The sequence below is a fragment of the Martes martes genome (assembly GCF_963455335.1).
Source record: "Martes martes genome assembly, chromosome: 5".
NCBI classification, from domain to species: Eukaryota; Metazoa; Chordata; class Mammalia; order Carnivora; family Mustelidae; genus Martes; species Martes martes.
In genome coordinates this window covers 59728227-59752852 of record NC_137892.1, presented here as the reverse complement: position 1 = coordinate 59752852, position 24626 = coordinate 59728227, and the positions used below count along the sequence as shown (strand labels likewise).

The window sequence follows — 24626 nt, the reverse complement described above, 5'->3', positions numbered from 1 at the left end:
GGTCTAAGTTATAATTATATGAGGAAATATTTGTGATATATTTTTAAGTTGAAAAAAATTTTGCAGGCTCCAAAACAGGATGTTTACACATACCTGTTTTGGAGTTTTATAAAAAGTGAATTTATGTGCATTGTGTGTTTAGAGTTCTGTGTTTGTGTGTGTGTAGAGTAAAAACCTGGAAGGATATATATTATAATTTAAATCCTCATAATTTTCAGAAACAGCTTTGTGGTAATTGAGTGTCTTTTTTTTTAATAAAAAAGATTGAATATTTTTGCTTTAATATAGTAATAATACAATGAGTATAAAATTTCATTGTAAAAGATTTTATTATGCTTCATTATTTGATTATTTGTTTACTATTTATTTTGGTTAGACCTCAGTGTTTAACACACTACTTGGCACTTGGTAGGCCCTCAACAATAATATTCAATGGATAAGAATTAGGGTTGATATTTAAAAATTTTAGAAAGTTCTGACTTTTCCTTATTTTCTTTGAAGAACATGTATTACTTTTTTAAATCAGAAATTCACTAGGAAAAAGTGGACAGTTTTGACAGGTAAGTTTCTGTCTTCTCTTGAGATGTAATAAACAAATATCCTCCTTAAAACTTCCTATGAAATCTAAAATATAGATCTTTGTTCAGCACCTTTTTTTATTTTTGATTTTTCTAGTTTCATCTCTCGAACATCTTCAAATAAAGAAGTGGTTATAAACGGTAAGAACTGTATTTGCTCGTATGATTCCTTGAAGGGTTGAAGAGAAGGGTGTTGTTTGTGTTGGGCTTCTCTGAATATGGTGATTGGAGCAGGAGTATCTCATGTAAAAATCTCTTAAACTGGTGTATTATAAAGTTATGAGCCAGAAGAGGCCAAAGCCTCATATATTTTACAGTGCTTAGCATTTTGTTATCATTCAGGTACATTAATCAATCAGTGACATTTAGCCTTTGTATTCATATCATTTATTTGACAGATAAGCAGAGTAATGGAGATGTGAATCCAATCCAAAATTTCACAACAGTACCAATCATTCAGGTAAGGATATATTAGGAAACTAGGTTGTATCTTTAAAAAAAATTTTTTTAAACATTCCAATTAGGTCAGAAAAACTGTGAAAATATAAATAATAATTTTTTAATAACTAACATTCTTGCTTAAGCTTTGGGTGGAGAATGGTTTATGGTAGTCTTCTAGTAAATAAAAAACTAAAGTTTTACTTGCTCTTGTGTATTTTCATTACAATATTCAGTTTCACTTTTGTTGCTGTCCAGAGAGGATCACTATAGTAAGAGTTTATCTTTGGTTACTGGTAAGCTTGGATTGCTGCTACCCCTTTAATTTCTCTTTTATCTGTACTTATATTGGAGTAATTGGTATGGAATAGTTGATCTAGATAAGTGGATCTTCTTTCAGATATCTGTGACTTCTATAGTCAAGTACTGAAGTACATTGTCTCAGATTTCATAAGATGAAGAGTGATGTTAGAAGACCCTGTTAGTTTTTATATATTCCATGATCTGGAATTGTACTGTCCAAGGCAGTAGCAACTAGCCACATGGGGCTATTTAAATTTAAATTCAAATGAAGTAATGTTAAGTGAAATTAAAAATTAATCTGAGTTGCACTGGCCCCATTTCCAGTACTATAATAGCTATAGAAGTCAGTGGCTGCTGCACAGGACAGTGCAGATACAGACTATCTAATTTTGCAGAATGTTCTATTGGATATTAGTGGTCTGGAGAATTAGGCTTGGTATCTAGAAACCTCTTGTTATGTTTGTTTGCATGTTAATTTCTTAACTTTAAAATCTTGCCTTATTTGGGTTCCTATTTCCTGAAGAGATAAATTACTGCCATTAGTTCATGGCATTGTGAATTTTTGTTTTTAATTACTAGACTTTTTTTTTTTTAGTAGTTTTAAAATGGTTTAAAGAAAAAATTGAACAAAATAGAAGATTCCCATATGCTTCCTCAATCCCTCCCCCTCTAGTTTCCCCTTTGTTTAACATCTTGTGTTATTGTGGTGTATTTCTTAAAGTCGAGGAACCAATATTGATACATTATTATTAAGTAAGGTCCATGGTTTACATTCCGATTCACTCTTCGTGTTGTATATTTTGTGGGTTTTAACAAATGTATAATGATATCTACCTACCATTATGGTATTTTACAGAATTTTACTTTCATGGCCTTAAAGATCTGTGTCACACCTATTCATCCCCATTATCTCTCCCAGCCGGGTAACTTTTTGAAGTCTATATTGCTAATATTATTATTTGTAAAGTTGGCTTTTTTTTTTTTTTTTAACAATTTAGTTGTTTCCAATTCGGGTGCTTTATAGAACTAGGTTCGTGTACCTTTCAGGTATACCTATCAGTTTAGGCTTGTTAAATGATTAAGATGGGCCCACCTATCATTTCCTTTGTCTCACAGTAGCATGGACTCTGGAGTGAGAGAGATAAAAGTTTCAACAGGTTGTAAATAAGTCCTTTTACTCCAAGAAGCGTATTGTGCTGTGGAAACAAACCTGTCTCTTAAACTTTGTTTATTTGGTTAACTAGACTGTCAGCTACACTCTGAGCAGACATGGACATTTAGAAAAAGAACCTTGGAATGCATTCAGCCACCATAGCCCAGTTAATGTCTCCATGGATGGAATTCCCTGCATTCTTTTCTGGGCCAAAGGAATAACAATAAAATTTAAGAATCAGACCTGGCTAGACCTTACAGATGAAGCTTTTGGCCAGAAGACAACAGTGGACATTAGCAACTCAAACTGCAGTGAAGAAAGTGCCATGTAAGTTGACTGCTTTGCTGGAGGAGACCCTTAGGGCAATTGTAGTCTGTTAACTGGGAAGCCAAGTTTTCTGACATTTCAGAAAACAGAAGTAGGTTCCTCTATAGTGAACTTGAAACACATCTCTGATGAAATGTTTAATGTCTAAAATGAAAGAAAAAAATGAGAAATTAATTTTAAAAAAATTTTCCCCAAGCAATTCTCCTGTTACAATACCTTGAGGAAAATCAGGGTTGTGAAAGTGAAGGTTTTCCATATTCATTCTGAAAAATGAACAGGATTCCAGGCTTGGTATCAACTCCAAATGTGAGATGTCCAATGACTTTTGTCCTAGCAGGAAGAACTCATGTATCATGCAGCAGAGTCATACATTTTCTAGTGGGTAAAAAAAGAGAAGGCTGATTGTAGCCAGGGCAGATTTCTGCTTCTAGGGAGTGTTCTGAAGTAGTGGAACGTTGCCAGTTTGCGAATGTGCAAGGGTACCTTTGAATGACTGTATTTCAGAGAATTCTTTAGGACATTTGTTCAAGATGATTTTAATAATTTCTTTTGATTTGAGATAAGCAGATTAAAAAATATCCCTTTTGAAGAGGAAATCAATTTCCAGTACCTTTCTCTGCTTTCTAGTCATCCAAGCAAAAGTTTTTGCTTGTATTTGTTTTGGTCGAGGAGGAGTAAGTCTGGCATATCCCACTTGCTTTCTGTAAATCTTGCTTTCAACATTTGCTGGTATAATAAAAGCTTTTGGAAGATTGTCTGCATTTGTCCTGGCCTGGTTTAGATGGGCAGAATGCTTTGTATACTCTGTGTGTGCGTGCGTGTGTGTGTGTGTGTGTGTGTTCATTTTATATACTTTGGCTGGAAATACTTTTTTACTACTGAACTTTACTTTTCATTTAAAAATTATTGATGATGGGTAAAAATGGATTATATTGATATTACAAGTTTTAGTAAGTATCTTGCTCTTCAGAATGATTATCTCTTATTAGGGAATTAGGAAATTGTAAGTATAAGCATCCAGAGTCCTCCCAGATTTGTTTATTCTGTGGCAACACAGACTACCAGAGACTCCAGCACTGCTGAGCGTTTAGGACTTTATCCTTGGGCTCTAATTAATTCCCTACAGGGCTCTTTATTTGTGGTCAGCTGCCTGGAGAGAGGCTGATTGCCTGGGGATCATCTTGCCTGTCTGTGGCTGACTGGCCTGCCTTGATTCCATTTATTCTTACCCCAGGATATTTGTGGGGAAGATCAGAGCACCACAGTTGTGTTTTTTTTTTTTTTTTTGCTGGGCTTTAGAAATCTTAATGATCACTGGGAACTCAGAGACCGAAAGAATGAAAAGTTGGCTTCTAGTCCCAGTTCTGCCGGTGAGCTTTGTGACTTTACAGATAGGAGACACCATAGGATCATCATCTATGAATGGAGATGATGGCATTTATTAGTTGTAATAGGCCTGAAGCATTTGCCTTGGGCCAGGCACAATATCTGTCATTCCTCACAATACTATTGAGTCACAGACTGTTACCATTCAAAAACAAGGCTCATAGAGGTTAAGAAATTTGATAAGATCATACAACTTATTTGGTAATAGAGCTGGGGCCTAAAATTTGTCTTTTTTTTTTTCTTTTATGATTTTATTTATTTATTTGACAGACAGAGATCACAGGTAGGCAGAGAGGCAGGCAGAGAGAGAGGGGGAAGCAGGCACGCCGCCGAGCAGAGAGCCTGATGTGGGGCTCGATTCCAGGACCCTGGGATCATGACCTGAGCCAAAGGCAGAGGCTTTAATCCACTGAGCCACCCAGGTGCCCCTAAAATCAGTCTTTAACAATGATGTTTTACATCCTCTTTCTTGGCTCTGTCTCATTGCATTGTGAAAATCAAATTGGGAAATGTATGCATGAGAACTTTGAGAACTCTTCAAGTGCTATGCAAAGCAATAATATTATCTTCCTAACATACTAACGATAACTGGAGTAAAATAGTGCCTATGTCTTGTCACCTGGTGAAGGGACCTAGGGAAGCTTTGGTTTTCACGGCACACAAAGGAATGATTAGGTGGAACCTGATTTTCTTCTTGGTTAGCATCTACATATTCTACTAGGATGCGTCCTGAGTGAGCAGCATCTACCTCCTGGAGTCCTATCCAGGTGAGTGTGCGGACATCCTGGACAGCCCACCCATGGGGATGAATGGAAGTCTTCCCAGTATATGAGGCATGCAGGGACCAGATACTGAGACCATCCCTAATTCCTGTGAATCATGGATGTTAGTGAGATGCCTTTGTTCTGCTGGCAAGGAAATCTTATATTCTCAAGAACCAGGGAGGGAGTTGCTGAAAGAATAAACCCAAGTAAAGACATAACCATGTAAGGTCAAAAGCACAGATTTAAAAAAGGTGACCTTGTTTTAGTGCTTGGAAACAAAATGTTCAGGGAAAGGCAAAGTGTTGGCAGACTGATTTGCTACGGAAATCTTTCTAAATAGTGAAAACCCTACAAACAGAGCATAATACGAGCATCTGGGGGTATTTTGAACTTAGGCAATTATGGTCTGAAGAATTCAGAGTCTGTTTTAAACGTGGGAGGTTGGGGAACTTGGAAGAGTAAAAGCAGGTCTTTTTTGAGTGACTTGCTAGATTGTATTTCTCCTTCGTGTTCCCAGGTTATGGTGCAGTGCCTGGCACTTAGGAGAGTCTCACTGAATGGTTGTTGAATTTGCTGTGTTGAAATCAGGCACGTTCTTTACTCTGCAGCAGAGCATGTTAGCAGCTTTCACTGAGATCATGACTGCTGGAGAAAGCTCTTGGAGTACCACAAGCTTAGAGGCCATGGAGCTGCTCCATCAGGAAAAGGGTGGACAGCAGTTAGGTAGATTCAGTATGGCCTTGCTTTGAGGTTTAGTTCATCAGCTATACAGTCATTTTATGGATAGCCAAGCTATTCTGATTCTTTGGAAGAAGTAGAGAAATTTCTGTTTAAGTTAATGACCAGTCAAATTTGTAAAATACTATTCAAGAAAGAAATTTTATTTCATTAAAGTATTTTATGTACTTTGTAATAGACTGTGAGAATATTCTTAGAGAAAAGCCCTTTTGGAGACTTGCTTTACTGAATAAATCACCTTATAAAGTGTTCATAAATGAATGCTTCTAATGTGTCTAAGCTTACAGTGTTAGGAAATAAAGATAATTCTCTTAGTAACTTTATCTGGTTTATTTTGTAAATATACAAAATATTCCCCTTTCCCCATAAATAGTATGATGATAAATTTCAACTCAATCACTGACATTTCTATTTCTTGATAGATAGGACCAAACTAATGAGATTACATTTGTGTGATATTTTTTCCAAGATTGTAATTGAGCATTTATCGTTATCCACTTTTGCTTTTTTTGGTTTTATAATGTATGTTGAGGTGTTATAACTTCTATACATTATAATGTCACATAGCTGCATATCCTTTCTGTATTTAAAATTTTCATTTTCTCATTTCAGTTCTTTAGCTTTTTCTCATGCTTATTTTTCAACCTTATTGAAATATTAATAAAATATACTAAACTGCACATATTTAAAGTACACAGTTTGATCAGTTTTGACATATTTGTACACCCACAAAACCATTACTACAATCAAAACAGCAAGCGTTTTCATCACCCTCAAAAGTTTCCTTGTGCCCTTTGTAATCTTTCCTTCCTGCCACTCCCAGGTTACCCAGGTAGCCACTGATCTGCTCTGTGTGTGTGTGTGTGTGTATGTATGTGTGTATATATATATATATATATATATATATATATAGGTGAGTTTGCGTTTTCTAGAATTTTATATAAATATAATCATATAGGGGCACCTGGGTGGCTCAGTTGGTTAAATGTCTGACTCTTGGTTTTGGCTCAGGTCGTGATCTTGAGGTTGTGGGACTGAGCCCTGTTTGTGCTCAGTGCAGAGTCTGCTTCGGATTCTTTCTCCTTCTCCCTCTGCCCCTCCCTGCTCTTATACACTCTCTCCAAAATGTATAAATAAAATCTTTAATAAATAAGTAAATAAATATAGTCATATGGTATATACTATTTCAGTCTGGCTTCTTTCACTTAACATGATATTTTGATATTCTTCTACATTGTTACACATATTAAAGTCAAAGTGATGTTTCTTTTTAACTGCTGAGTAGTAAGTATTCCATTATATGGATAAAATACAACTTATTTATCCATCCACCTCTTTTTTTTTGGATATAATTAATTTATTTGAGAGAGAGTGAAACAGTGAGAGAGGGGGAAGGGTCAAAGGGAGAAGCAGACTCCCCGCTGAGCCGCGAGCCCATTGCGGGACTCAGTCCTGGGACTCCAGGATCATGACTTGAGCCGAAGGCAGTTACCCAACAAACTGACCCACCCAAGTGCCCTATCCGTCCAACTCTTGATGGAAATTTGGTTTTGCCCCAGATTTTAGATAGCTTTCTAAGGAAAGTTGCTTTAAACATTCATGTATAAGTCTTTGTAGGAGTGTATATTTTCCTTTTTCTTAAATACCTACGAGTAGAATGGCTAGATCATATGGTATGCTTTTTAAGAAACTGCCAAATTATTTTTTAAAGTCATTGTATCAGTTACCTTTCCACTAGCATTGTATGAGGAGGTTCCATTTGCTTTACATTCTTGCTGACACTTGGTATGGTCAATGATTGTAAGGAAAATATTTTTATGTTTCTTCATGGTTAGTAATTTCTGAACAAATTTGACTGGGACTTAGGTTAAAAAATAAGCCTTGGAGTTAGTAAGAGATTAACCACCTTCGATGAATGTGTTTACCTGTCAAGGAGTAATAACCTCAGGACCATGGAAACATTCCAGTGCTTAGAAACCTACAGAGGCTACTTGCCTTCTTCTTAGAGACAAATTTACATTCACTTTTATGGAAAACTATTTATTCCCATCCAAAGGCTGATAAAACTCATCAGTTTACATTGTGAGGTAGGTACCTAGTACTCTTCTCTTTTCGCATGCCAAGGAAAATTTTTGACACTAAGGAAGCAAGTGTCTCCCTCTCTCAAAGGGAACCACTGTCTCTCTCTTACATAAACTCCCAGACTCACAATTTTGGTGTTCCTCACTTGTATTACAAATCACAGTATGAACAGGATGACATCTGACTCTCATCATGTTGCCCAGGCACAAGAATTGGGTTAAAAGGGGAACCAATGTGGTTATTGCTATGAATTAGTAATACTCTGTCTCACATCCAGGAAATCTTGTGTTGACTTTCAGAAAAGTGTGAATAATATGGATGTTAATTGCTTAAGAATAGATTCTTTTTTGAGAGCAAAAATGCAGGGAAAGGACAGAGGGAGAGAGAGAATCCCAAGCAAGCCCCTTTCCCATTGCGGAGCCTGACACGGGGCTTGATCTCACGACCCTGAGATTCCCACTTGAGTGGAAACCAAGAGTGGGATGCTCAACTGACTCAGCCACCCAGACACCCCAAGAGTAGGTTCTTAAAAAAAAGTTTTAATTATTTCAATTATTGTACCATGATGCTTTTATCTTATTGTGGTTTTATTTTATGTTTTACTGATAACTAAGGATGCTGAGCATTTTTTCATGTATTTATTAGCTATATGTATATCTTCCTTTGTGGAGTGCTTATCTTTTCGCTATTTTTAAGCTAAGTTATCTTCTTCTTATTGAGTTGTTAGTGTTATTAATTATATTCTGGATACTAGTTCTTTGTCTATGTGTATTGTGAAAATATTTTCCCTTGTTCTTTGGCTTATGTTTTTGTTTTCTTAACACTGTCTTTTGAAGAGTAAAAATTCTGAATTTAAAGAAGTCAAGTCTATCAATTTTTCCTTTATAGTTCATACTTTTATATTTTTTAGTTTATTTTAAATTAATATATAATGTATTATTGTTTCCAGAGGCAGAGGTCAGTGATTCATCAGTCTTATATGATACCCAGTGCTTATTATATCACATGTCCTCCTTAATGTCCATCACCCAGTTACCTCATCCGTCCACCCCCATCCCCTCCAGCACCCCTCAGTTTGTTTCCTATGACTAAGAGTCTCTTATGGGGGGCGCCTGGGTGGCTCAGTGGATTAAAGCCTCTGCCTTCGGCTCAGGTCATGATCCCAGGGTCCTGGGATCGAGCCCCACATCGGGCTCTCTGCTCAGCAGGGAGCCTGCTTCCTCCCTACTCTGTCTCTGCCTGCCTCTCTGCCTACTTGTGATCTGTCTGTCGAATAAATAAATAAAATCTTAAAAAAAAAAAAAAGAAGAGTCTCTTATGGTTCTATATTTTTTCAAGAAACTATTGGCTGGTTCAAGATTGTAAAATTGCTATATGTTTATTCTGTAAGTTTTATTATTTTAGTTATATTTTGAGGTAATTTTTAGTATACTGTGAAGTAAAGGTTATTTCTGTTCTGATGGACTGTGTTGTTTCTGTTTTTTTTTAGTTTGTCTCTGAAGTTTGGTGATGCTGAAATTCCCAAAGGTCTTGATATAAGGTAGGTGTGGATACTACTTTGAAGTGTCATAGGTTCAGCACTTCACATTGGCTCCATGTAATTTATTCGTTCAACATGTAGTATCAAGGGCCGAGCAGTGACATGTGAAATGCCATGTATAACTAACTACACAGAGTTGGTGATACTATGGTAGGATCCTATAGGAATGATTTCTTTAGTTTCTACCAAAGCATCTATATAGATTTTTCTTTCTTCAGTTAGGTCTTAGAAATCACACGAACCTGAAAATGTACTCTTTTCCTCTGAGCAAAGAATATATGTAAATCTCCAAAGCTGAATCTCTGGTTTGAAGTTATTTTCTATATCATGGCTTACAATGAATCACACTTATCACTTCATAATAGCAAATAAAGTCTCTGTAGCTGAATTTCCCAGCAGACAATCCAGGCCTCCATTTTGCTGTGTTTATGTCTAGAAGAATGTATCTGCCAACAGTGGTTTATTCAAGTAGTTAGGAACTGCTCCAGGAGTGGGGGACGACTTCAAGGCATTACATTTTTTTTTCTTATAAAAATAAAATGTTTCCGTTCCTATAGGACCAACCTTTTAGTGGAGATAAACAACTGTATCTTTGTCTTTAACATTACTTGAAAAAGCAGCAGGATGTGCTAGGACAGTCTTTCCTAAGCTGTGTTCTATGGAACGCTTAAGCTATGTGAAAATATTTATAAGATTCCCCAGGAAAGGGGTTCTCTGGTCAAATGTGTTTGAGAAAAACTGCACACCATGTCCTTCTCTTGGAGATTCACAGTATAAATTTGTATATTAAAGTAACTGTGAAGACATGCTTTTAAGGAAGATTGCAGCGCTTGGTGACTTTGATGAACCTCTCATTTCCTATGTTTACTTTGGAAAGCTCTTTCCTCAGAATATTTGTGTATATTTCATGGAACTACTATTGTTTCACTGGTCATAATTTAGAAAATATATGTCCTCATCTTTTAGATAAAATTTATATGGAAAATAGAATCCCACAAGGTGAGGAAACATATACAAACAAAAATATACATATCTGTTTGATATAGGAATAAGTAGTTTTTATTCAGCTAGCACTTTTTTTTCCTCAAAAGGAAAATGGCTTTATTATTTTTTTTTTCTGATGATAAAGGAATGCGGTAGATGCTGTCAGTACCCCATCTATATCACTTTGAGCTTTTCCATTTGAGAGCACTGTAGTCACTTTGAACTGTCAGCTTTTCTTTGCATAAAAGCTTTCTTTAGCCAAAAGCTTTCTTTAGCCTCCCATCCCTACTCCAGCAACTCTGAACCAATGACTGAAAGAAGTGTATAAATACCCCAGCTCCCTCACCCAAGGGTCAGATAACAGGCATGTGAACTACCTTCATTCCCAATGTACCCCATGAGTATCAAACCCCACTTGCCCACAGTGGAAACTTGCTTAATAATGTGTCCTTTGGGGGTATCTTCCATTCCTCTGTCGTTTTTCTTTTCCCCATTTGACATATTTTGAATTCCTAAATAAATGTGGGACTACCTCCCCCAAATACTTCTTCTCTTCACATCATTGTCTAAGGGTCTGGTCTCTTGGAGCCAGATACGTGACCAGAAAACAAAACAAAACAAAACAAAAAATCAGAAAATATTTCTCTTAAAAAGAACTTAAAAATCATTCATAATTTAACAAGCATTTGTAATCATTATTAACATTTGATCTTTGTCCTTCCAGAATTTTTTTTTCTATGCAGTCACACATTTGTTTGTTCTTTTAATGAAAAAAATGATCATGGCATATTATAACTTTATTATTGCTGGGGAATATTCCATTCTAAAATGGCTAAGAGTAAAGGCTCTAGTCTCAAATTGGATTCGGAGCCCCTCTCCAATACTCAATCTCCAAGTAAACTTGCACAAGCCATTTATTTAACCCCTCTGTGTCTTGATTCCTCCCCTGTGAAATGAGGATAATAATAGTGTCTATTTCATGTTAAAAAAATACACATAAAGAACATAGAAGGGTGCTTGATGCAGTAAAAGCTTTATTTGGGTTATTTTTGACCATTATTTAGCTAATTCTATATTAGTTTAGAATTTAGTTTTTTTCAAATTTTTTTGCAGTAATAAAATCAAGTTTTGATTTTAAAAATTAAAATATAAAAAGCTTTTTGTGTTTTTCTTTTCGAAGGAATTTGTACTATTCACTTTTGGGGTCTGCCCTATCATTTGCTTTCATTCATACCTATAAGGAGACTGGTTTAGCACTAGACGTAAACTCTCTGAGCCAGTTCTACTACCTGACAAAAGAGGGTGCTATTGCACTGCTCATAGATGACTTCCTGTGTCAGCAAATACCAGAGTGCTTTAGGAGTAATACTGTTTGTAACCATTTTCAGATTCACCCTTACCAATTACAACAAGTTGTACCTCCAGAGCTGGTTTAGTCTTCAGCGAGTCGAGATTATTTTCAATAATTCAATCCAAGCAACTTTTAATGCAACTGGCATATACGCTCCGTCGAGTTATTCCTACCACTGCCAGCATGTCAGCAGCCTGCAGCGGTACGATGCCCTCTTGTTGCCCAGCTACACAGATGATATGTCAAGCCTGTGGGAGGTCACGTTTGTTGATTTCCAGGTAATAAACTAAAACATATGCTCGGTGTACCTGTCTGTTTGGTGCCAAAGAAACTCAGTGTTGGAAAACACCTGAAATATAGATGTTTAAGGAAAAGAGAGGAATGGATACCTTTAAAATAATATTGGTATTTTTTCTTTATTTTTTAAGTCATGAAATGGAATAGGATAGAATATTCCTCTCCCTGTGCACTACCCACACCCTACGCACTGCCTCCCACCCCCCGACTTGCTTTTACATTCACATTTATGCAGCCACTAATAATTATCAATGAGGAATGCCAGCAGTCTAAACTGGTGGGAAGCTGTGGCGTGAAGCCCAGTGACTGACACTTCCTGGAGTGAGAGGCCCTTCTGGGGAGAGGAACTGTTGGATAATTATTTTATTTCCTTCAGGGAGTGGAGCAGTGATCCTATCAGGACAGATAAGCAGTACATCTGTAGCCTGAGTGACAGTTTTGGCAGCACAGGAATGGAACTGTCAGCCAAGGAGTAAAAATATCCCAGAGATCCTCTTGAAAGTATTTGGGGAAAGGCATAGGGGCATTAGACGTTTCTTTTCACCGTCAGAATCTCAGGCAGAGAGACGTCGGTCAACTTCCTCTGTCCTGTTAACCTGTGAAGAAAGCTTCACTCATTCTTCTAACTCACTGCAATAGGCATGGTTTTGCATGTCCCTCTTATGGGCACTTCCCAATCTTTTCCAAATGTAAATGTATTTACTTCCTCTTCCCCCCAGCTTGGAGAGGTGTGCAGTTTGGGGTAGGGAAAGAGCTTGTATTTTGGAGTTTGAAAAGACTTGGTTTCAAATTGCTTGTCAGCTACCTGGGTAAACTACTTCACCCTCTTGATTTCTGGCCTTTCTTTTATGGAGGTGAAGAAGTCATGGCCTTACTGTGTGGCAACAGCCAAGACTGTGTCAGGCATGGATTACCAGTAACTACTACTTATGAGTGCCCCTCCATCCTGTGAGTCAGCACTCTTGTGGTTATTTTACATACTTCGTCTTTAAAAGTTATCATAATGTTGCGGGATTGCTGTCATTAACCCTGTTTTAAAAATGGGATGACTGAAGCTCTAATGGTTACATAATTTTTCAAAGTGATATAACTGGTAAATGGTAGAAGCAGAATTTGAATTCTGTACTGTCTGACTTCAGAGGCACTTTATAATGTGTATAATGTATATTTATAAATATTTTAAAAGTACATGTTATACATATTTCTCTCCCTTGTACTTTAAAAAGAGAAGCAGGCACAAAGTAATATTAAAAACAAGGAATAATTCACACAAAATCTTGCCTGATTGAGAGGAACTGACTGGTTTATATCTCTTTCAGAAATTATTTAGAGTGACTTAGAGAAACACTGGGAGAAAACAGACATTGAAAAATGCACAAACCACTTTACACCCATCAGGAGGGTTATTATTTAAAAAAACAACCAAAAAACAAAAACAAAAACAAAAAACAAGCAAACCCAGAACAGAAAATAACAAATGTTGGCAAGGATGTGGAGAAATTAGAACCCTTGTACATTGCTGGTGGGAATTTAAAATGGTGTAGCTGCTATGGAAAATGGTATGGTGGTAGGTCCTCAAAAAATTAAACCTGGACTTAACATGTGATTCTGGGTATATACCTAAAAGAATTGGAAGCAGGGACTTGAACAGATATTTGTATACCCATGTTAATAGCAGCATTATTGACAATAACCAAAAGATGAAAACAACCCAAATGTTCATCAATGGAGGCATGGAAAAGGCTAGTAGTGTGTATGCGCAGTGGAATATTACGCAGACCTGAAAAGGGAGGAAATTCAGATATAGGCAACAGCACGAATGAACTTTGATACTGTGCTCCAGTGAAATAAAGCAGACACCAAAGGACAAATCTTTGTATGAATACAGATTTTGTATTGTATGAATACAGATTTGTATTGTATGAATACTTTGTACGAATAGATATATGAAATATCTACAGTAGTCGGATTTGGAGACAAAAAAATAGAATGGTGGTGTCAGGGAGCTGGGAGAAGAGGGGCAGGAGGAATAAGTGTTTATTGGACTTAAAGTTCCCAAGATGAAAAGTTCTAGAGGTGGATGAAGGTGATGGTTACACAATAACATGAATGTACTTAATGTCACTGAACTGTACACCTAAAAATGGTTAAGTTGGCAATTTTTTTGTTATGTATATTTTACAATAAAAAATATTTTAAAAATGGACAAAGACACGTACGTGGCTTAAGAAAAACAAAGGAAGAAAAGATCAATTAGAGCCACCAGTGAGGTTGGGACACAAAACTGCAAGGCCTTCTGTTTGATCTGGCTGGAAGTGGCACAGTGATTGGGCTGTGAAGCTTTGGAACATCCACTATAAGAAAGAATTGCTCAGTTACATGTGCTTGGGGTTCAAAAGACTGTTGGAAGCATGGTTGTGGGGAGCACATCCATCGCTGGTACGGTTGTGCCAGTATCTGTGACAGCAGCCTTACAGTGAACACAGCCGTGGATGTCACAGGTGGGCCTTGTTAAAACACCTTTGCTATAAGCAGATAGTGGAGTGCAAGGTCAGTCCGCAAGACATGGTAGTGATAGTGATTCAGGTGTGTATACCAAAGGCTGCATTCCACGTAGGTGGCTTTGCCCATCTGATTTATTCTAAGAAGAAAGTAGCGTGATGTCACATGCTTGGCAAACTGAGATGCCTTTGGTGGGCCATCTGAGGACTGGTAAAGTGTAACCAGCATCACAAAGAGTATGTTTATTCAACTCCAGTTATTTAATTTTTACTTCTTAAGAATGTTTGCTGTGTTGCTGGGTCTTCAGTTTTTCAATGGAAGCTAGAAGTCTGGATTTTAATAGGAAATTCTCAGGATGTCCAAAACTTTGGGCCTAACAAAACTCGCCTGTGGGCTAGGTACAGGGTGTTTACAACCACTAGTCCAGAAAATGGATGGACAAGTTACCCTTTAGGCATTCTCCACAGATACTGTTCTCAACCAAGTCTTAAGAATGAAATAACAGTCAATGTGAGGACATTCTCTTTGGCTGGAGTTGCAGCATCAGATGAGGCCATCTTTTGTCATTTTGTCAAGAGCGTGACTCTGTAGGCACTAGTCTGAAGAGAAGGCCACTTTGTCTCCAACATAGAGGGATGGGCCAAGGATCCCAGAAGCCAGGTCAAGAGGCTCCTTTTGGAGCTGGTTTTGGATTCAGTCTGGTGCAAGGCCTCTAGTCTATGGCTACAGGCATTTTAGCATGAAAAAATGGCAAAGCACCCACTTAAGTTATAAAAATGAGTTCTCACTAAGCACTCATGGATAATTCAGTTTTCTGATGTACCTCTTCAAAACCAACCAGGTGACTGAAGTGATGTTGTATAGGATTCAGTTCTAAAAGCCAACCAGGTGTGGGAGCTACCTTCTACAAATGATTGCTCTCGTTTAGAGTAGTTCCCCTGTAGCTCAGTTTCTTTCATTGTGACCGTATTTGGATATAGAGCCTGTAGTCCTTTTCAGCCTCTTCTAGTTCCAGGTATTTGAGCCACTTTGTTCACACATGTGCGAAAGCTCTTCTTTCCATTCTCTGGGCAGGATGCAAATAGGGGCTGGTATGCAGCTCTTCCAAAAGCAGCACAAGTCTGTATGGTACAACTGATAAAGAGTGAGCGGTGGTGTCGGACTTGTAGAGTTGTAAACTGAGAAGTGAAGCCAAACTGCCTGGGTTTAAATTATAATTTCAGTGCACTTAAATAAGTGAAAAAGTAAAATGAATTGAAATATAAAATATCTTCACTGTACTTACTGCTACGGGACTCTGGGGAAGTTACTTAACTTTTCTGTGCCTCAATTTCCTCACCCATTAAATAGTAACATATTCATAGGCTCTTGTGATTTTTAAATGAGTTAAAGCAATATCTACTACCTAAAAAATCTTTGGTAGGTGTTAGCCTTTATTATCTGTATTTTGCCTCATTGGGGACTATGATAGCTTCTCTTAGGAGACTCTTCCTATCTACTTCCTGTTAATAGAACAAAAGCAGAGGAAGTGAGACTTAATTATTCTTTGTGAAATTTATGCTAACATTTATAAAATTTTGAGTGTACTTTGAATTCTAGAGACACCACAAAGTTATTTTTTAGATGAACTAGAATATTTCTAAGGATCAGATTAAGAGAGGTTTTACTTCAGAGACTTGAACTTCATGAGCCTCTTAATTATGATAACCATATATCTCAGAGTATCTGGGTCAGTCTTGATTGAAAATTGTTTCATTGTCCCCATAAGCACACTCACATTTGTTAGATCATGTGCTCAAATTAGTCAGTAAGTAGAACTTACTACCTATTGTCTTAAATTTGGTTAATTAGAACCCTCAGCACAGGTGCGAGGTAGATCTTAGGAGAGAAAGAATATGTCACTTGAGCTCTTTGTCCTGACAGATCCAAGGCTTCACCATCAAGGGGAGGCAGTTTGCCAAGCCCCGAGACTGTGCCTCCTCCTTCTCACCAGCCATTCTGATCGGCCTGGCCATGTCCCTGATCCTGCTGCTGGTGTTGGCCTACGCTCTGCACATGCTCATCTACCTGCGCTATCTGGAGCGGCACTACGATTTCCTCACCTCTCCGGCCCACTTCCCCCAGCGGAACACTCGAGATGCAGCAGAAGAGAAGGAGTTGCTGAGGAGCCAGGGAGTCGAGTGCTATGAACTGAGAAGCCCACAGATCTGCAAAATTTATGTGTAACAGCACAGGCCCCTCTTCCTCATGAAGTCCACAGTGGGCTCTAAAAGGAGTTATTTCTGTCCATCTTCTTTGACTTGTGATATAAAGTGTTTGCCTCATGGCTTGATTAAAAAAACATACATGCAGAAACTACATTTTGGAGCATCCACTGGCCTACTTAGAGAGACTTGAGACAATGAAAAAGTTGTCCCAGGAACCCCACAGAGATAAATATGATTGTTGCCCAAAAACTACTTTGAAAGCAAAAGAGTATTTCAAGTTAGGAAGACAGAAAAAAACCAGTGATACCATTTGGAGAGGGGAAAACATATTTGGTCCTTCTTGTTTGTTCCAGTTCAGTTGTGATAATATGGAAATGATAATTCCAAGGTTATCTGGAAGTTCAGAATTTATTTTGTGAATTTGCATATTTAGAAATTATATCCTAATTTTGTTTTAAGAAGTAGTCTTTCCCAAAGCTGTTTGGGGAAGACTCTTGTCAATATGGTAGAACACTCTGTTCAAGGGCTTTCTTGTCATTTACTTTGCTGTTCAGAGGCACCCCAGTTCAATTTGTGAAAGAGAGGTAACAGTCTTGCAGTTTCTTTCCTATCTGGTTGTGGTGCCAAGGCTTGTCTCATTTGTCTGACTAGACCCCCATTAACTCTCGTAGGTACCAGTTGAAATAAGCAGCTGAGCTAAGAACAGTGTCCTTGCTATACAGACAGCTTCATGGCAGATCTCCTAAACCGTTTTCCAGTGCCATCATGTCCCTTAAACTCTTCTTTAGTAGAAATTCTGCTGTCACCATTGCTCTTCTTCTTTTTTTTTTTAAGATTTTATTTATTTATTTGACAGACAGAGATCACAGGTAGCCAGAGAGGCAGGCAGAGAGAGAGAGAGGGACGCAGGCTCCCTGCTGAGCAGAGAGACTAATGCGGGGCTCAATCCCAGGACTGTGGGGTTATGATCTGAGCCGAAGGCAGAGGCTTAACCCACTGAGCCACCCAGGCGCCCCCACCATTGCTCTTCTTACAGATGGATTTCTCCATAGTCTTTTCCAGTTCTTGACAGATACTGAAGATTGGCTTCCCCTGAATTTTCACCAAAGCTTCTCTAATATGCCCTGTGTGCAAAAGAGATCTTATGTGTAAAAAGTACCTTGTATTTCCCTAACTAGGGTTCCACACATGACCTGCACAAAACTTAGAAAGCAGATGGGAACAATGTAGGGTAGAGGATCATGCACAGAGAAATTGAATCTTCTGGGCAGCTGTGGTAATGAGTTTCCAGTCTAGTACCATCTTTGACGCCAGGTGTGAATGACAGTGATTGGGGTTTCTGATAAAACAGTCTTACGTTGGATATTTCTTTTGGCTGCATTACTCTTGGCTGTGACTATAGGTTTGGTTCCAGCCCTTTCAGAATTCCGTAAGCTCCTAATACTCTATAGTGAATTTTTTGTTGTTGTTGTTTTAATACCTGGAGTAGATTCTGTATTCTGTAATAAGAATCTTGATTCATATACTTATTTGTACCAAAGATGGTTATAGGGAACATACACTGAAGAATATGGGAATCTAGTATTGATTTTTTGGACTTGTTTAGCCGAAAACCAAGAAGGACTCTTAGCACTAGAGAGTGGGAAACACGTAGCTCACATCATTCCATAATGAAATTTTAACTGTGGATGTTTTGAGTGCCCTTTGGTGGTATAAGTGGTTGTTGTTGGTAGACTATAGGTACTTGAAGGATAAACATAGCTTATGGTCCAACTGGGACACTTTTGAAAGTGAAAATGTCATTAACAATTCCTAGATCCAGACGTAAGCAGAATGATGCCAAACAAGCTGGGATATATAGTCACCCTAATATGGGAAGATCATAGAAGTAAGGTAAGCTGGCTCTTTCTAACTGTGCTGGAGGGCTTACAGAAAGAAAATAATAGATTAAGATTTAAAATTAACAACTCAAGTCATGGTTAAAAAAAAAAATCCAGGGAGTTTCTATGACTGATCTACAAGGATCTCATACCTCTTATCAAGGGACTGACATAGTTGCAAATCAGACACACGGGTCTGACCCTGCAAATTGGTAAAATGTGTGGTAGGTGAAATTCACAGCCTTGCTGGATCTCTTAATGGATATGAGAACACTGATTACAAAATAGAAGAAACTTGAAATAAGAATAGTAACTTTGGGCATAATTTAGACAGCTTTAAGGATACTGAACCCATAAATTCCACCAAGTTTTTCTTGCTAGCAGAAGCAGCCCTGTGAGATGAAGCTATTCTGACCTCAGCAAAGATAGTTACTGCCAGGGGGTGCCGATCTTCCTCAATGTCTCTAGATAATTAGAATCACATTCTAGCGTATCCCAGGGAACCAACTGCAAAGTCAAATACGGGAGAATAAAAATTGGAAGGTTTTGCTAATTTATGCAACAAAAGACGGAGGGATATGTGGGGGAATGGATTCTGGAGGTACTAGCTCAGAGAGAGAAGAGTATAATTTTATATTGGGCTGAATTTTTTAATAGGTTCTCTTACCAGATTTTGGATTAAATATTTTGGTTTGAGCAGCTGGCAGTATTTCTAACTATTTACTTAATTGATTAAGATATGGCCTCAACAGTGACATGCACTAAATGAAATAGACCAGAAATTCACTGGTATAATATAGAGGAAGAAAATAAATTTAACAACTTAGAGAATTGGAATATAGGAAAGGACTTATGCATGTCCTGCTCTCCATCCCCCAAACTATTTTCCTCTTTGAAGGCCCAGTGAACAGTTATGGTGTCATAGCACTGAGCTGAAAAATACATTGGAAACATAGCTTCAGCATTTTCGAAAAGTGTTCTAGTGGCTGTCCATTGTAGGCTATGGATGAAGGCAAGGAATGCTATCCTTGATTCCTTAATGTCAGTGGGAATGCCTAGATCCTGGAGTGGCAGAGGTCAGATAGCATAACAATGTTAAGGGGCTGTAGGGCAGGAATGTTAACTGGATTGGATCATGTTTGTTAATGGTAAAGTGATCTATGACAGATGTATGGGGGTAACCCACTAAAGAATTGCATTTGTCTGAATAATCATAATCTTAATAAAATCTAGTCCTCATATAAAAATACCTTATTTGAACCATCATGATAGATTCCCAGAACTGAGTGTGTTGATAACTCAATAAGAGAGCTCTTGACTGAAGAGGAGACCTCCTAAAAAAGGGTCTGTGGTCTTCATATTTAATGTTGAGCATTACTATGAATGATTTTATGTTTATCCATTAAGTATATTTCTTTTTTGTATCACTTCTGGTGTGTTCTGATATTTAGGTGAAGAACTTATGCTATTCCCTTGGATACCTTTATTATTAACCCAACAGGTATGTGATTACAGCCCCATAATTGTTAGTGCTACAGGAGCATAGCCTAAGAGATGTCTGGCATCCTGGGAGGTCTGGAACAATATGGCAACGGAAGTGATGTTTGATATAAGTAGGAGTTGACTGGGCATGTAATATGGAGAAGGACAGATATGGCAGAAGGAAACACATATGCAAAGACTGGACTTTACCCTGTGAGGAGAACTATGAATATATGTCTTTGGGCAGTCACATATAATGTAAAAGGAGTGAAAGGAGTGAAAGATTAAATTGGTAATAATCAAGGGAACAGGTCATTGTGCTCAACTAAGAATCTTGACCTGAGGGAATGGAGACATTCCTGAGAAGATTTTGGAGGATTTTAAGCAAGGGGATTAGATGGCAGCTAAGTGTGAGTAGAATCAGGACAGATACTCCATTTGGAGATTATTGGAATAGTTCAGATGAAAAATAATAGGACATAAACTTAGACAGTGGGGTGAGAGGAAAGCAAGAAGAAGTATTTAGGAAGTTGGTTCAATAAGTTTTGGGAACCAGCTGTCAAGTTACAAATGTCTGTTAGGTATCTTATTTGGGGTGCTAGGTAGATGGTGATACGAATTCTGCAATCAGGGAGAAATAGGAAAGGGTCGGAGTTTGAGATGGGAAATGCCTATATGCAGATCCTATAATGGAGGTCCAAGTAGTTTGGTTTACGAATCTGGGTCAGAATAAGGAGATCTGGACTAGAAATTTAGAAATTCAGCAGATGCTGTCCGTGTCCTACCCATACTTCTTTGCCCCTTAACTGCATCCTGACCCGTCTCTCCATTCCCAGTTAGTGCCCTCTAAGCCTGCCCTCCATGTGTTCATGGCAAGCTGGAAGTGCTGAAGATTTAATGCCTTCCCAGGAGCAGCCCTCATGCAGCGACTCTCAGGAGTTGTGAATAAATACTCCAGCTTATATGTCCCTCAACTAGAGTATTTCTGTAGTGTGCTGTACACCATTTCCTGGAGCTTCCCAACAGGACTTCGCTCTTTTGCCCTTGTGGTATCTTGCTTGATAATGTTTACTTTATTAACTCCCTCTCTTTCTTGTCTTCCTTGCTCCCCTAATGTTTCCTAATGATGTTTGGCATTACCTCCAAAATAAACTGCTTGTGTTTAAATCCTTGTCTCAGGATCTGCTTCTCAGGAAGTCCAAACTAAGACAAGCAGGAAAAGTTGACTAGTTGGCTGCATTTGAAAAATAGCTTATTTTTACAGCTTTTACAAAAACATGCAGTTATTAGAATATAATGCCCAGGAACCCTCCCAGGGCCCTAGAAGAGAAGCTATATAGGGGTGTGTGTGTGTGTGTGTGTGTGTGTGTGTGTTTGAAGATCATTGACTTTATACACAATGGTGGACACTGGTTAAGTAGTTTCTGTGTGATTGTTATCTGCATCTTTGATACTAAAATTTGAAGTTTAGCACAGCAGGCGATTGGGAAGGGAAAAGGATATAAGGTAGTGCAGAAGAAGGATGAGCGAGAATCCAAGAAGAGCTGGGACTGTAAGAATGAACTGGAACCTGTGTCAGTGTTCACTGCCTCCAACTTTGATAAAGTCGTGCCCTTTGCTTAAAATGGCCCAGAGCTGAAGGAATGGCTCAGGGATTAAAGATGTTGAAGAAAGATCCAAGAGAAGGTAGAGCATCTGCCAGCCTGGGTGCTGCCCTCTGCCAACAAGGTGAGCCAGCGGATAAATGATAATTTGTTTGAGCTACAAATGTCCCCTGACCCCACCGTGTGAAGGTTAAAAAATTATATGGCTGCTGCTTCATTTCCACCTTCTAAATCTCATGCAAATAGGTCTCTCTAATATGGCTTACCTTAACCAGAAACATACATGGAAATTAATTCTGGGAAACATAGTTCAGCTTAGCTGTATTTTCCTTCCAGGGACAATGAACAGCCAGGTATATTGCTCAAAGTCCTGTCCACAGGGAGGATTTCCCTTTACAGTGGTAATATGCAGGTTGTGCCTTGCATGTATTAAGTAGAACCATCTGTAAACCAAACCTGAGGTTTTTTGGTTTTTTTTTTTCCCCCTTAGGAACTGCTCACCAAGGACCGCCCATTAGGCCATAGGTACAGGCTGAGAGAGAGAAGGCAGTTAGTAGGAGTGGGAGGCATGAACATCTAGGCTACTTCCTCAGGCAACTGACTTTGCCTCCAAGACTTGCTCAAACCTGCTTTCTAGATAGAACTCTTATTTGAGGCTGGAGTGTTGCTACTGTGTGTGCCTAACTTTGTGGTCTTGGTGAGTCAGACAATATCTACTTCATGATGGGCACCTCAGGGCACATGGTTACTTGGTGGCCCATAGTCAGATGTTCTGTCTCTACTAAGGTCAAGTAGAAAGTCAAAAAACCAAAAGCTGTTTAGGACTGTCGACCTCCAGAACTATAAGATAACAAATTTGTGTTGTTCAGAGCCACTGAGTTGGTGGCAGTATGTCACAATGACAATAGGAAACCTGATGTGAAACTGGACCCAAGAGGAAATGAAGTGTCTGAGCAGAGTTCCCTCCCTCCCCTTGCATTCCTCCTCCCCTCCCTTGTCTCCACCATTCTCCTCAAGACTGGCTCCAGGCAAACTTACAAAGGATGCAAATGGGTCCTCATTGCAAGACTTTCCTTCTACCCCCTCTTCTGTGTCCTGTCCCATCAATTTTATTTTTTCAGCAAGCTTTCTTTTTAATTTTTTTTTTTTTGCTTACAATTTGAGCTCTAGTGGAAAAATGATAAGCTGTTAATGAAGCAGTAACTTACATTTTCAAATATATTTGAAACACTTATATTTTCATAGAGTTTTTTTTTTAAAACATTTTATTCATTTATTTGACAGAGATCACAAGTGGGCAGAGAGGCAGACAGAGAGAGAGAGAAGGAAGCAGGCTCCCTGCTGAGCAGAGAGCCCGATGTGGGGCTTGATCCCAGGACCCTGGGATCATGACCTGAGCTGAAGGCAGAGGCTTTAACCCACTGAGCCACCTTCATAGAGTTTTTTGCAGACTGTCTTAGACACATAAAAAATTACTGGTAGAAATTTCAGTATTGTGGCAGGCTAATCCTAGGAATTTTGGAGCCTCTCAAATTGCATTGGGTAAATGCCAGTCTATGTGCAGGGCATTTTCTGACTCCTTACTGCTTATCCCTGATGTCCATCAATGAATGTTTCCTGTTGTTGGGTTTGGCAAATCATAAAATCCTCAAAGATTTATGTCATTCAAATACAAACTTGTATTAGGGATATGATTTAGGATCGACCACCCACTGAAATAACTAAGTTCTCTTGTCTAGGTTGTTTTGCTCTGAAGGTCTGCAGATGAGAGAGTGACCCATTTCCTGCTTCTCCATCCTCTATATCACTCAAAGCAGTGTTGCTGGTGTCCTCGGAACTGCATAGCTAAAGTAAGTCATTTGTGTTAGTGGCTCTATAGGGACAGTGAGTCTGTGCAGGAATGGGAGAGGTACTTATGGAAGATGCACATCCATCTTTCTAGCCACGGAATTTTAATTAAAATAGCATACAGAAGAGATACTTTTTTTTTGTACTTGGATTTTTTTTACACCCGTTTTATGGAGATGTAATTGACATATACCATTTCATGAGTTTATGTATTTTTTAAAGATTTTTATTAATTTGTCAAAGACAGAATACAAACAGGGGGAGCAGCAGACAGAGGAAGAAGCAGGCTCTTTGCTGAGCAGGGAGACTGATGCGGTGCTCGATCTCAGGACCCTGGGATCTATGATTTGAGCTGAAGGCAGACGCTTTACCCACTGAGCCACCCAGGCACCCCATCATTTCTTGAATTTAAAGTATATACTCTGTTGATTTGGTACTCTTTCATACTTCAAAATGATTATCACCATAGGATTAGCTGATACCTCTATCATGTCACATAATTACCATTCTTTGTGTGGTGAGAACAAATAAAATGTAATCACTTAGGAACTTTCAGTATATAACACAGTATTATTAGCTTTAATAAATATATATGTTAGATCCCCAGATCTTATGCATCTTATAACCAGAAGTCTATAGTTAAAAGAGATAATTTTCAGTTGCCAGGGTCAAAATGCACCATCTCATACCCTGACAGTGTTTGCAATGCTGTTCTTTGGATGAACTCTTCTCTTAAACTGTTAAAACCAACTGTGTCTGTTTTTCTAGCTTCTAGCCTCCCATCTTGCAACCCTCTCTGTCCACAGGTCTGCCTTGTAAATCTATGCCCTGGATTTGGTTCTCTGCGTCCTATGACTCTCTATATGGCAGAAGGGAGCCAGTAGGGAAATGGAAAATAGCTCTCCTCCTCTGGTCTTAGAGCAGAGAGGACTAAGCTGCTGCTCCGTATCTCTCTTTTGTTCACAGGCCCTACCCTGGGGCTGGGAAGACAGTCTGTGGTAGATTGTTTGCAGAGGGGCCATTAGTATTTCCCTCTCTCCATCTTTATCCCTTGGGTGATATCACTTCCCTTAAAAAATCGAATGTATTTCCCCGGCATTTGAATCTGGCGTGGCCTGATGATTTGCCTTGACGAGTAGAATGCAGCAAAAGTGATAAAGGG

At 38.5% G+C, this 24626-nt stretch overlaps 1 protein-coding gene across 1 annotated transcript; it reads left to right on the top strand.

Annotated features, from left to right (window-relative positions):
* The first annotated feature begins 430 nt into the window (after positions 1 to 430).
* LOC308343772 (V-type proton ATPase subunit S1-like protein) lies at positions 431 to 16802 on the top strand. Its single transcript, XM_080804940.1, has 7 exons — positions 431 to 560; positions 676 to 719; positions 977 to 1038; positions 2564 to 2799; positions 9259 to 9309; positions 11682 to 11922; positions 16367 to 16802. The coding sequence occupies exons 4-7, from the start codon at positions 2651 to 2653 to the stop codon at positions 16667 to 16669; spliced, it is 744 nt and encodes a 247-aa protein (XP_080661066.1). The 5' UTR covers positions 431 to 560; positions 676 to 719; positions 977 to 1038; positions 2564 to 2650; the 3' UTR covers positions 16670 to 16802.
* Positions 16803 to 24626: the final 7824 nt, after the last annotated feature.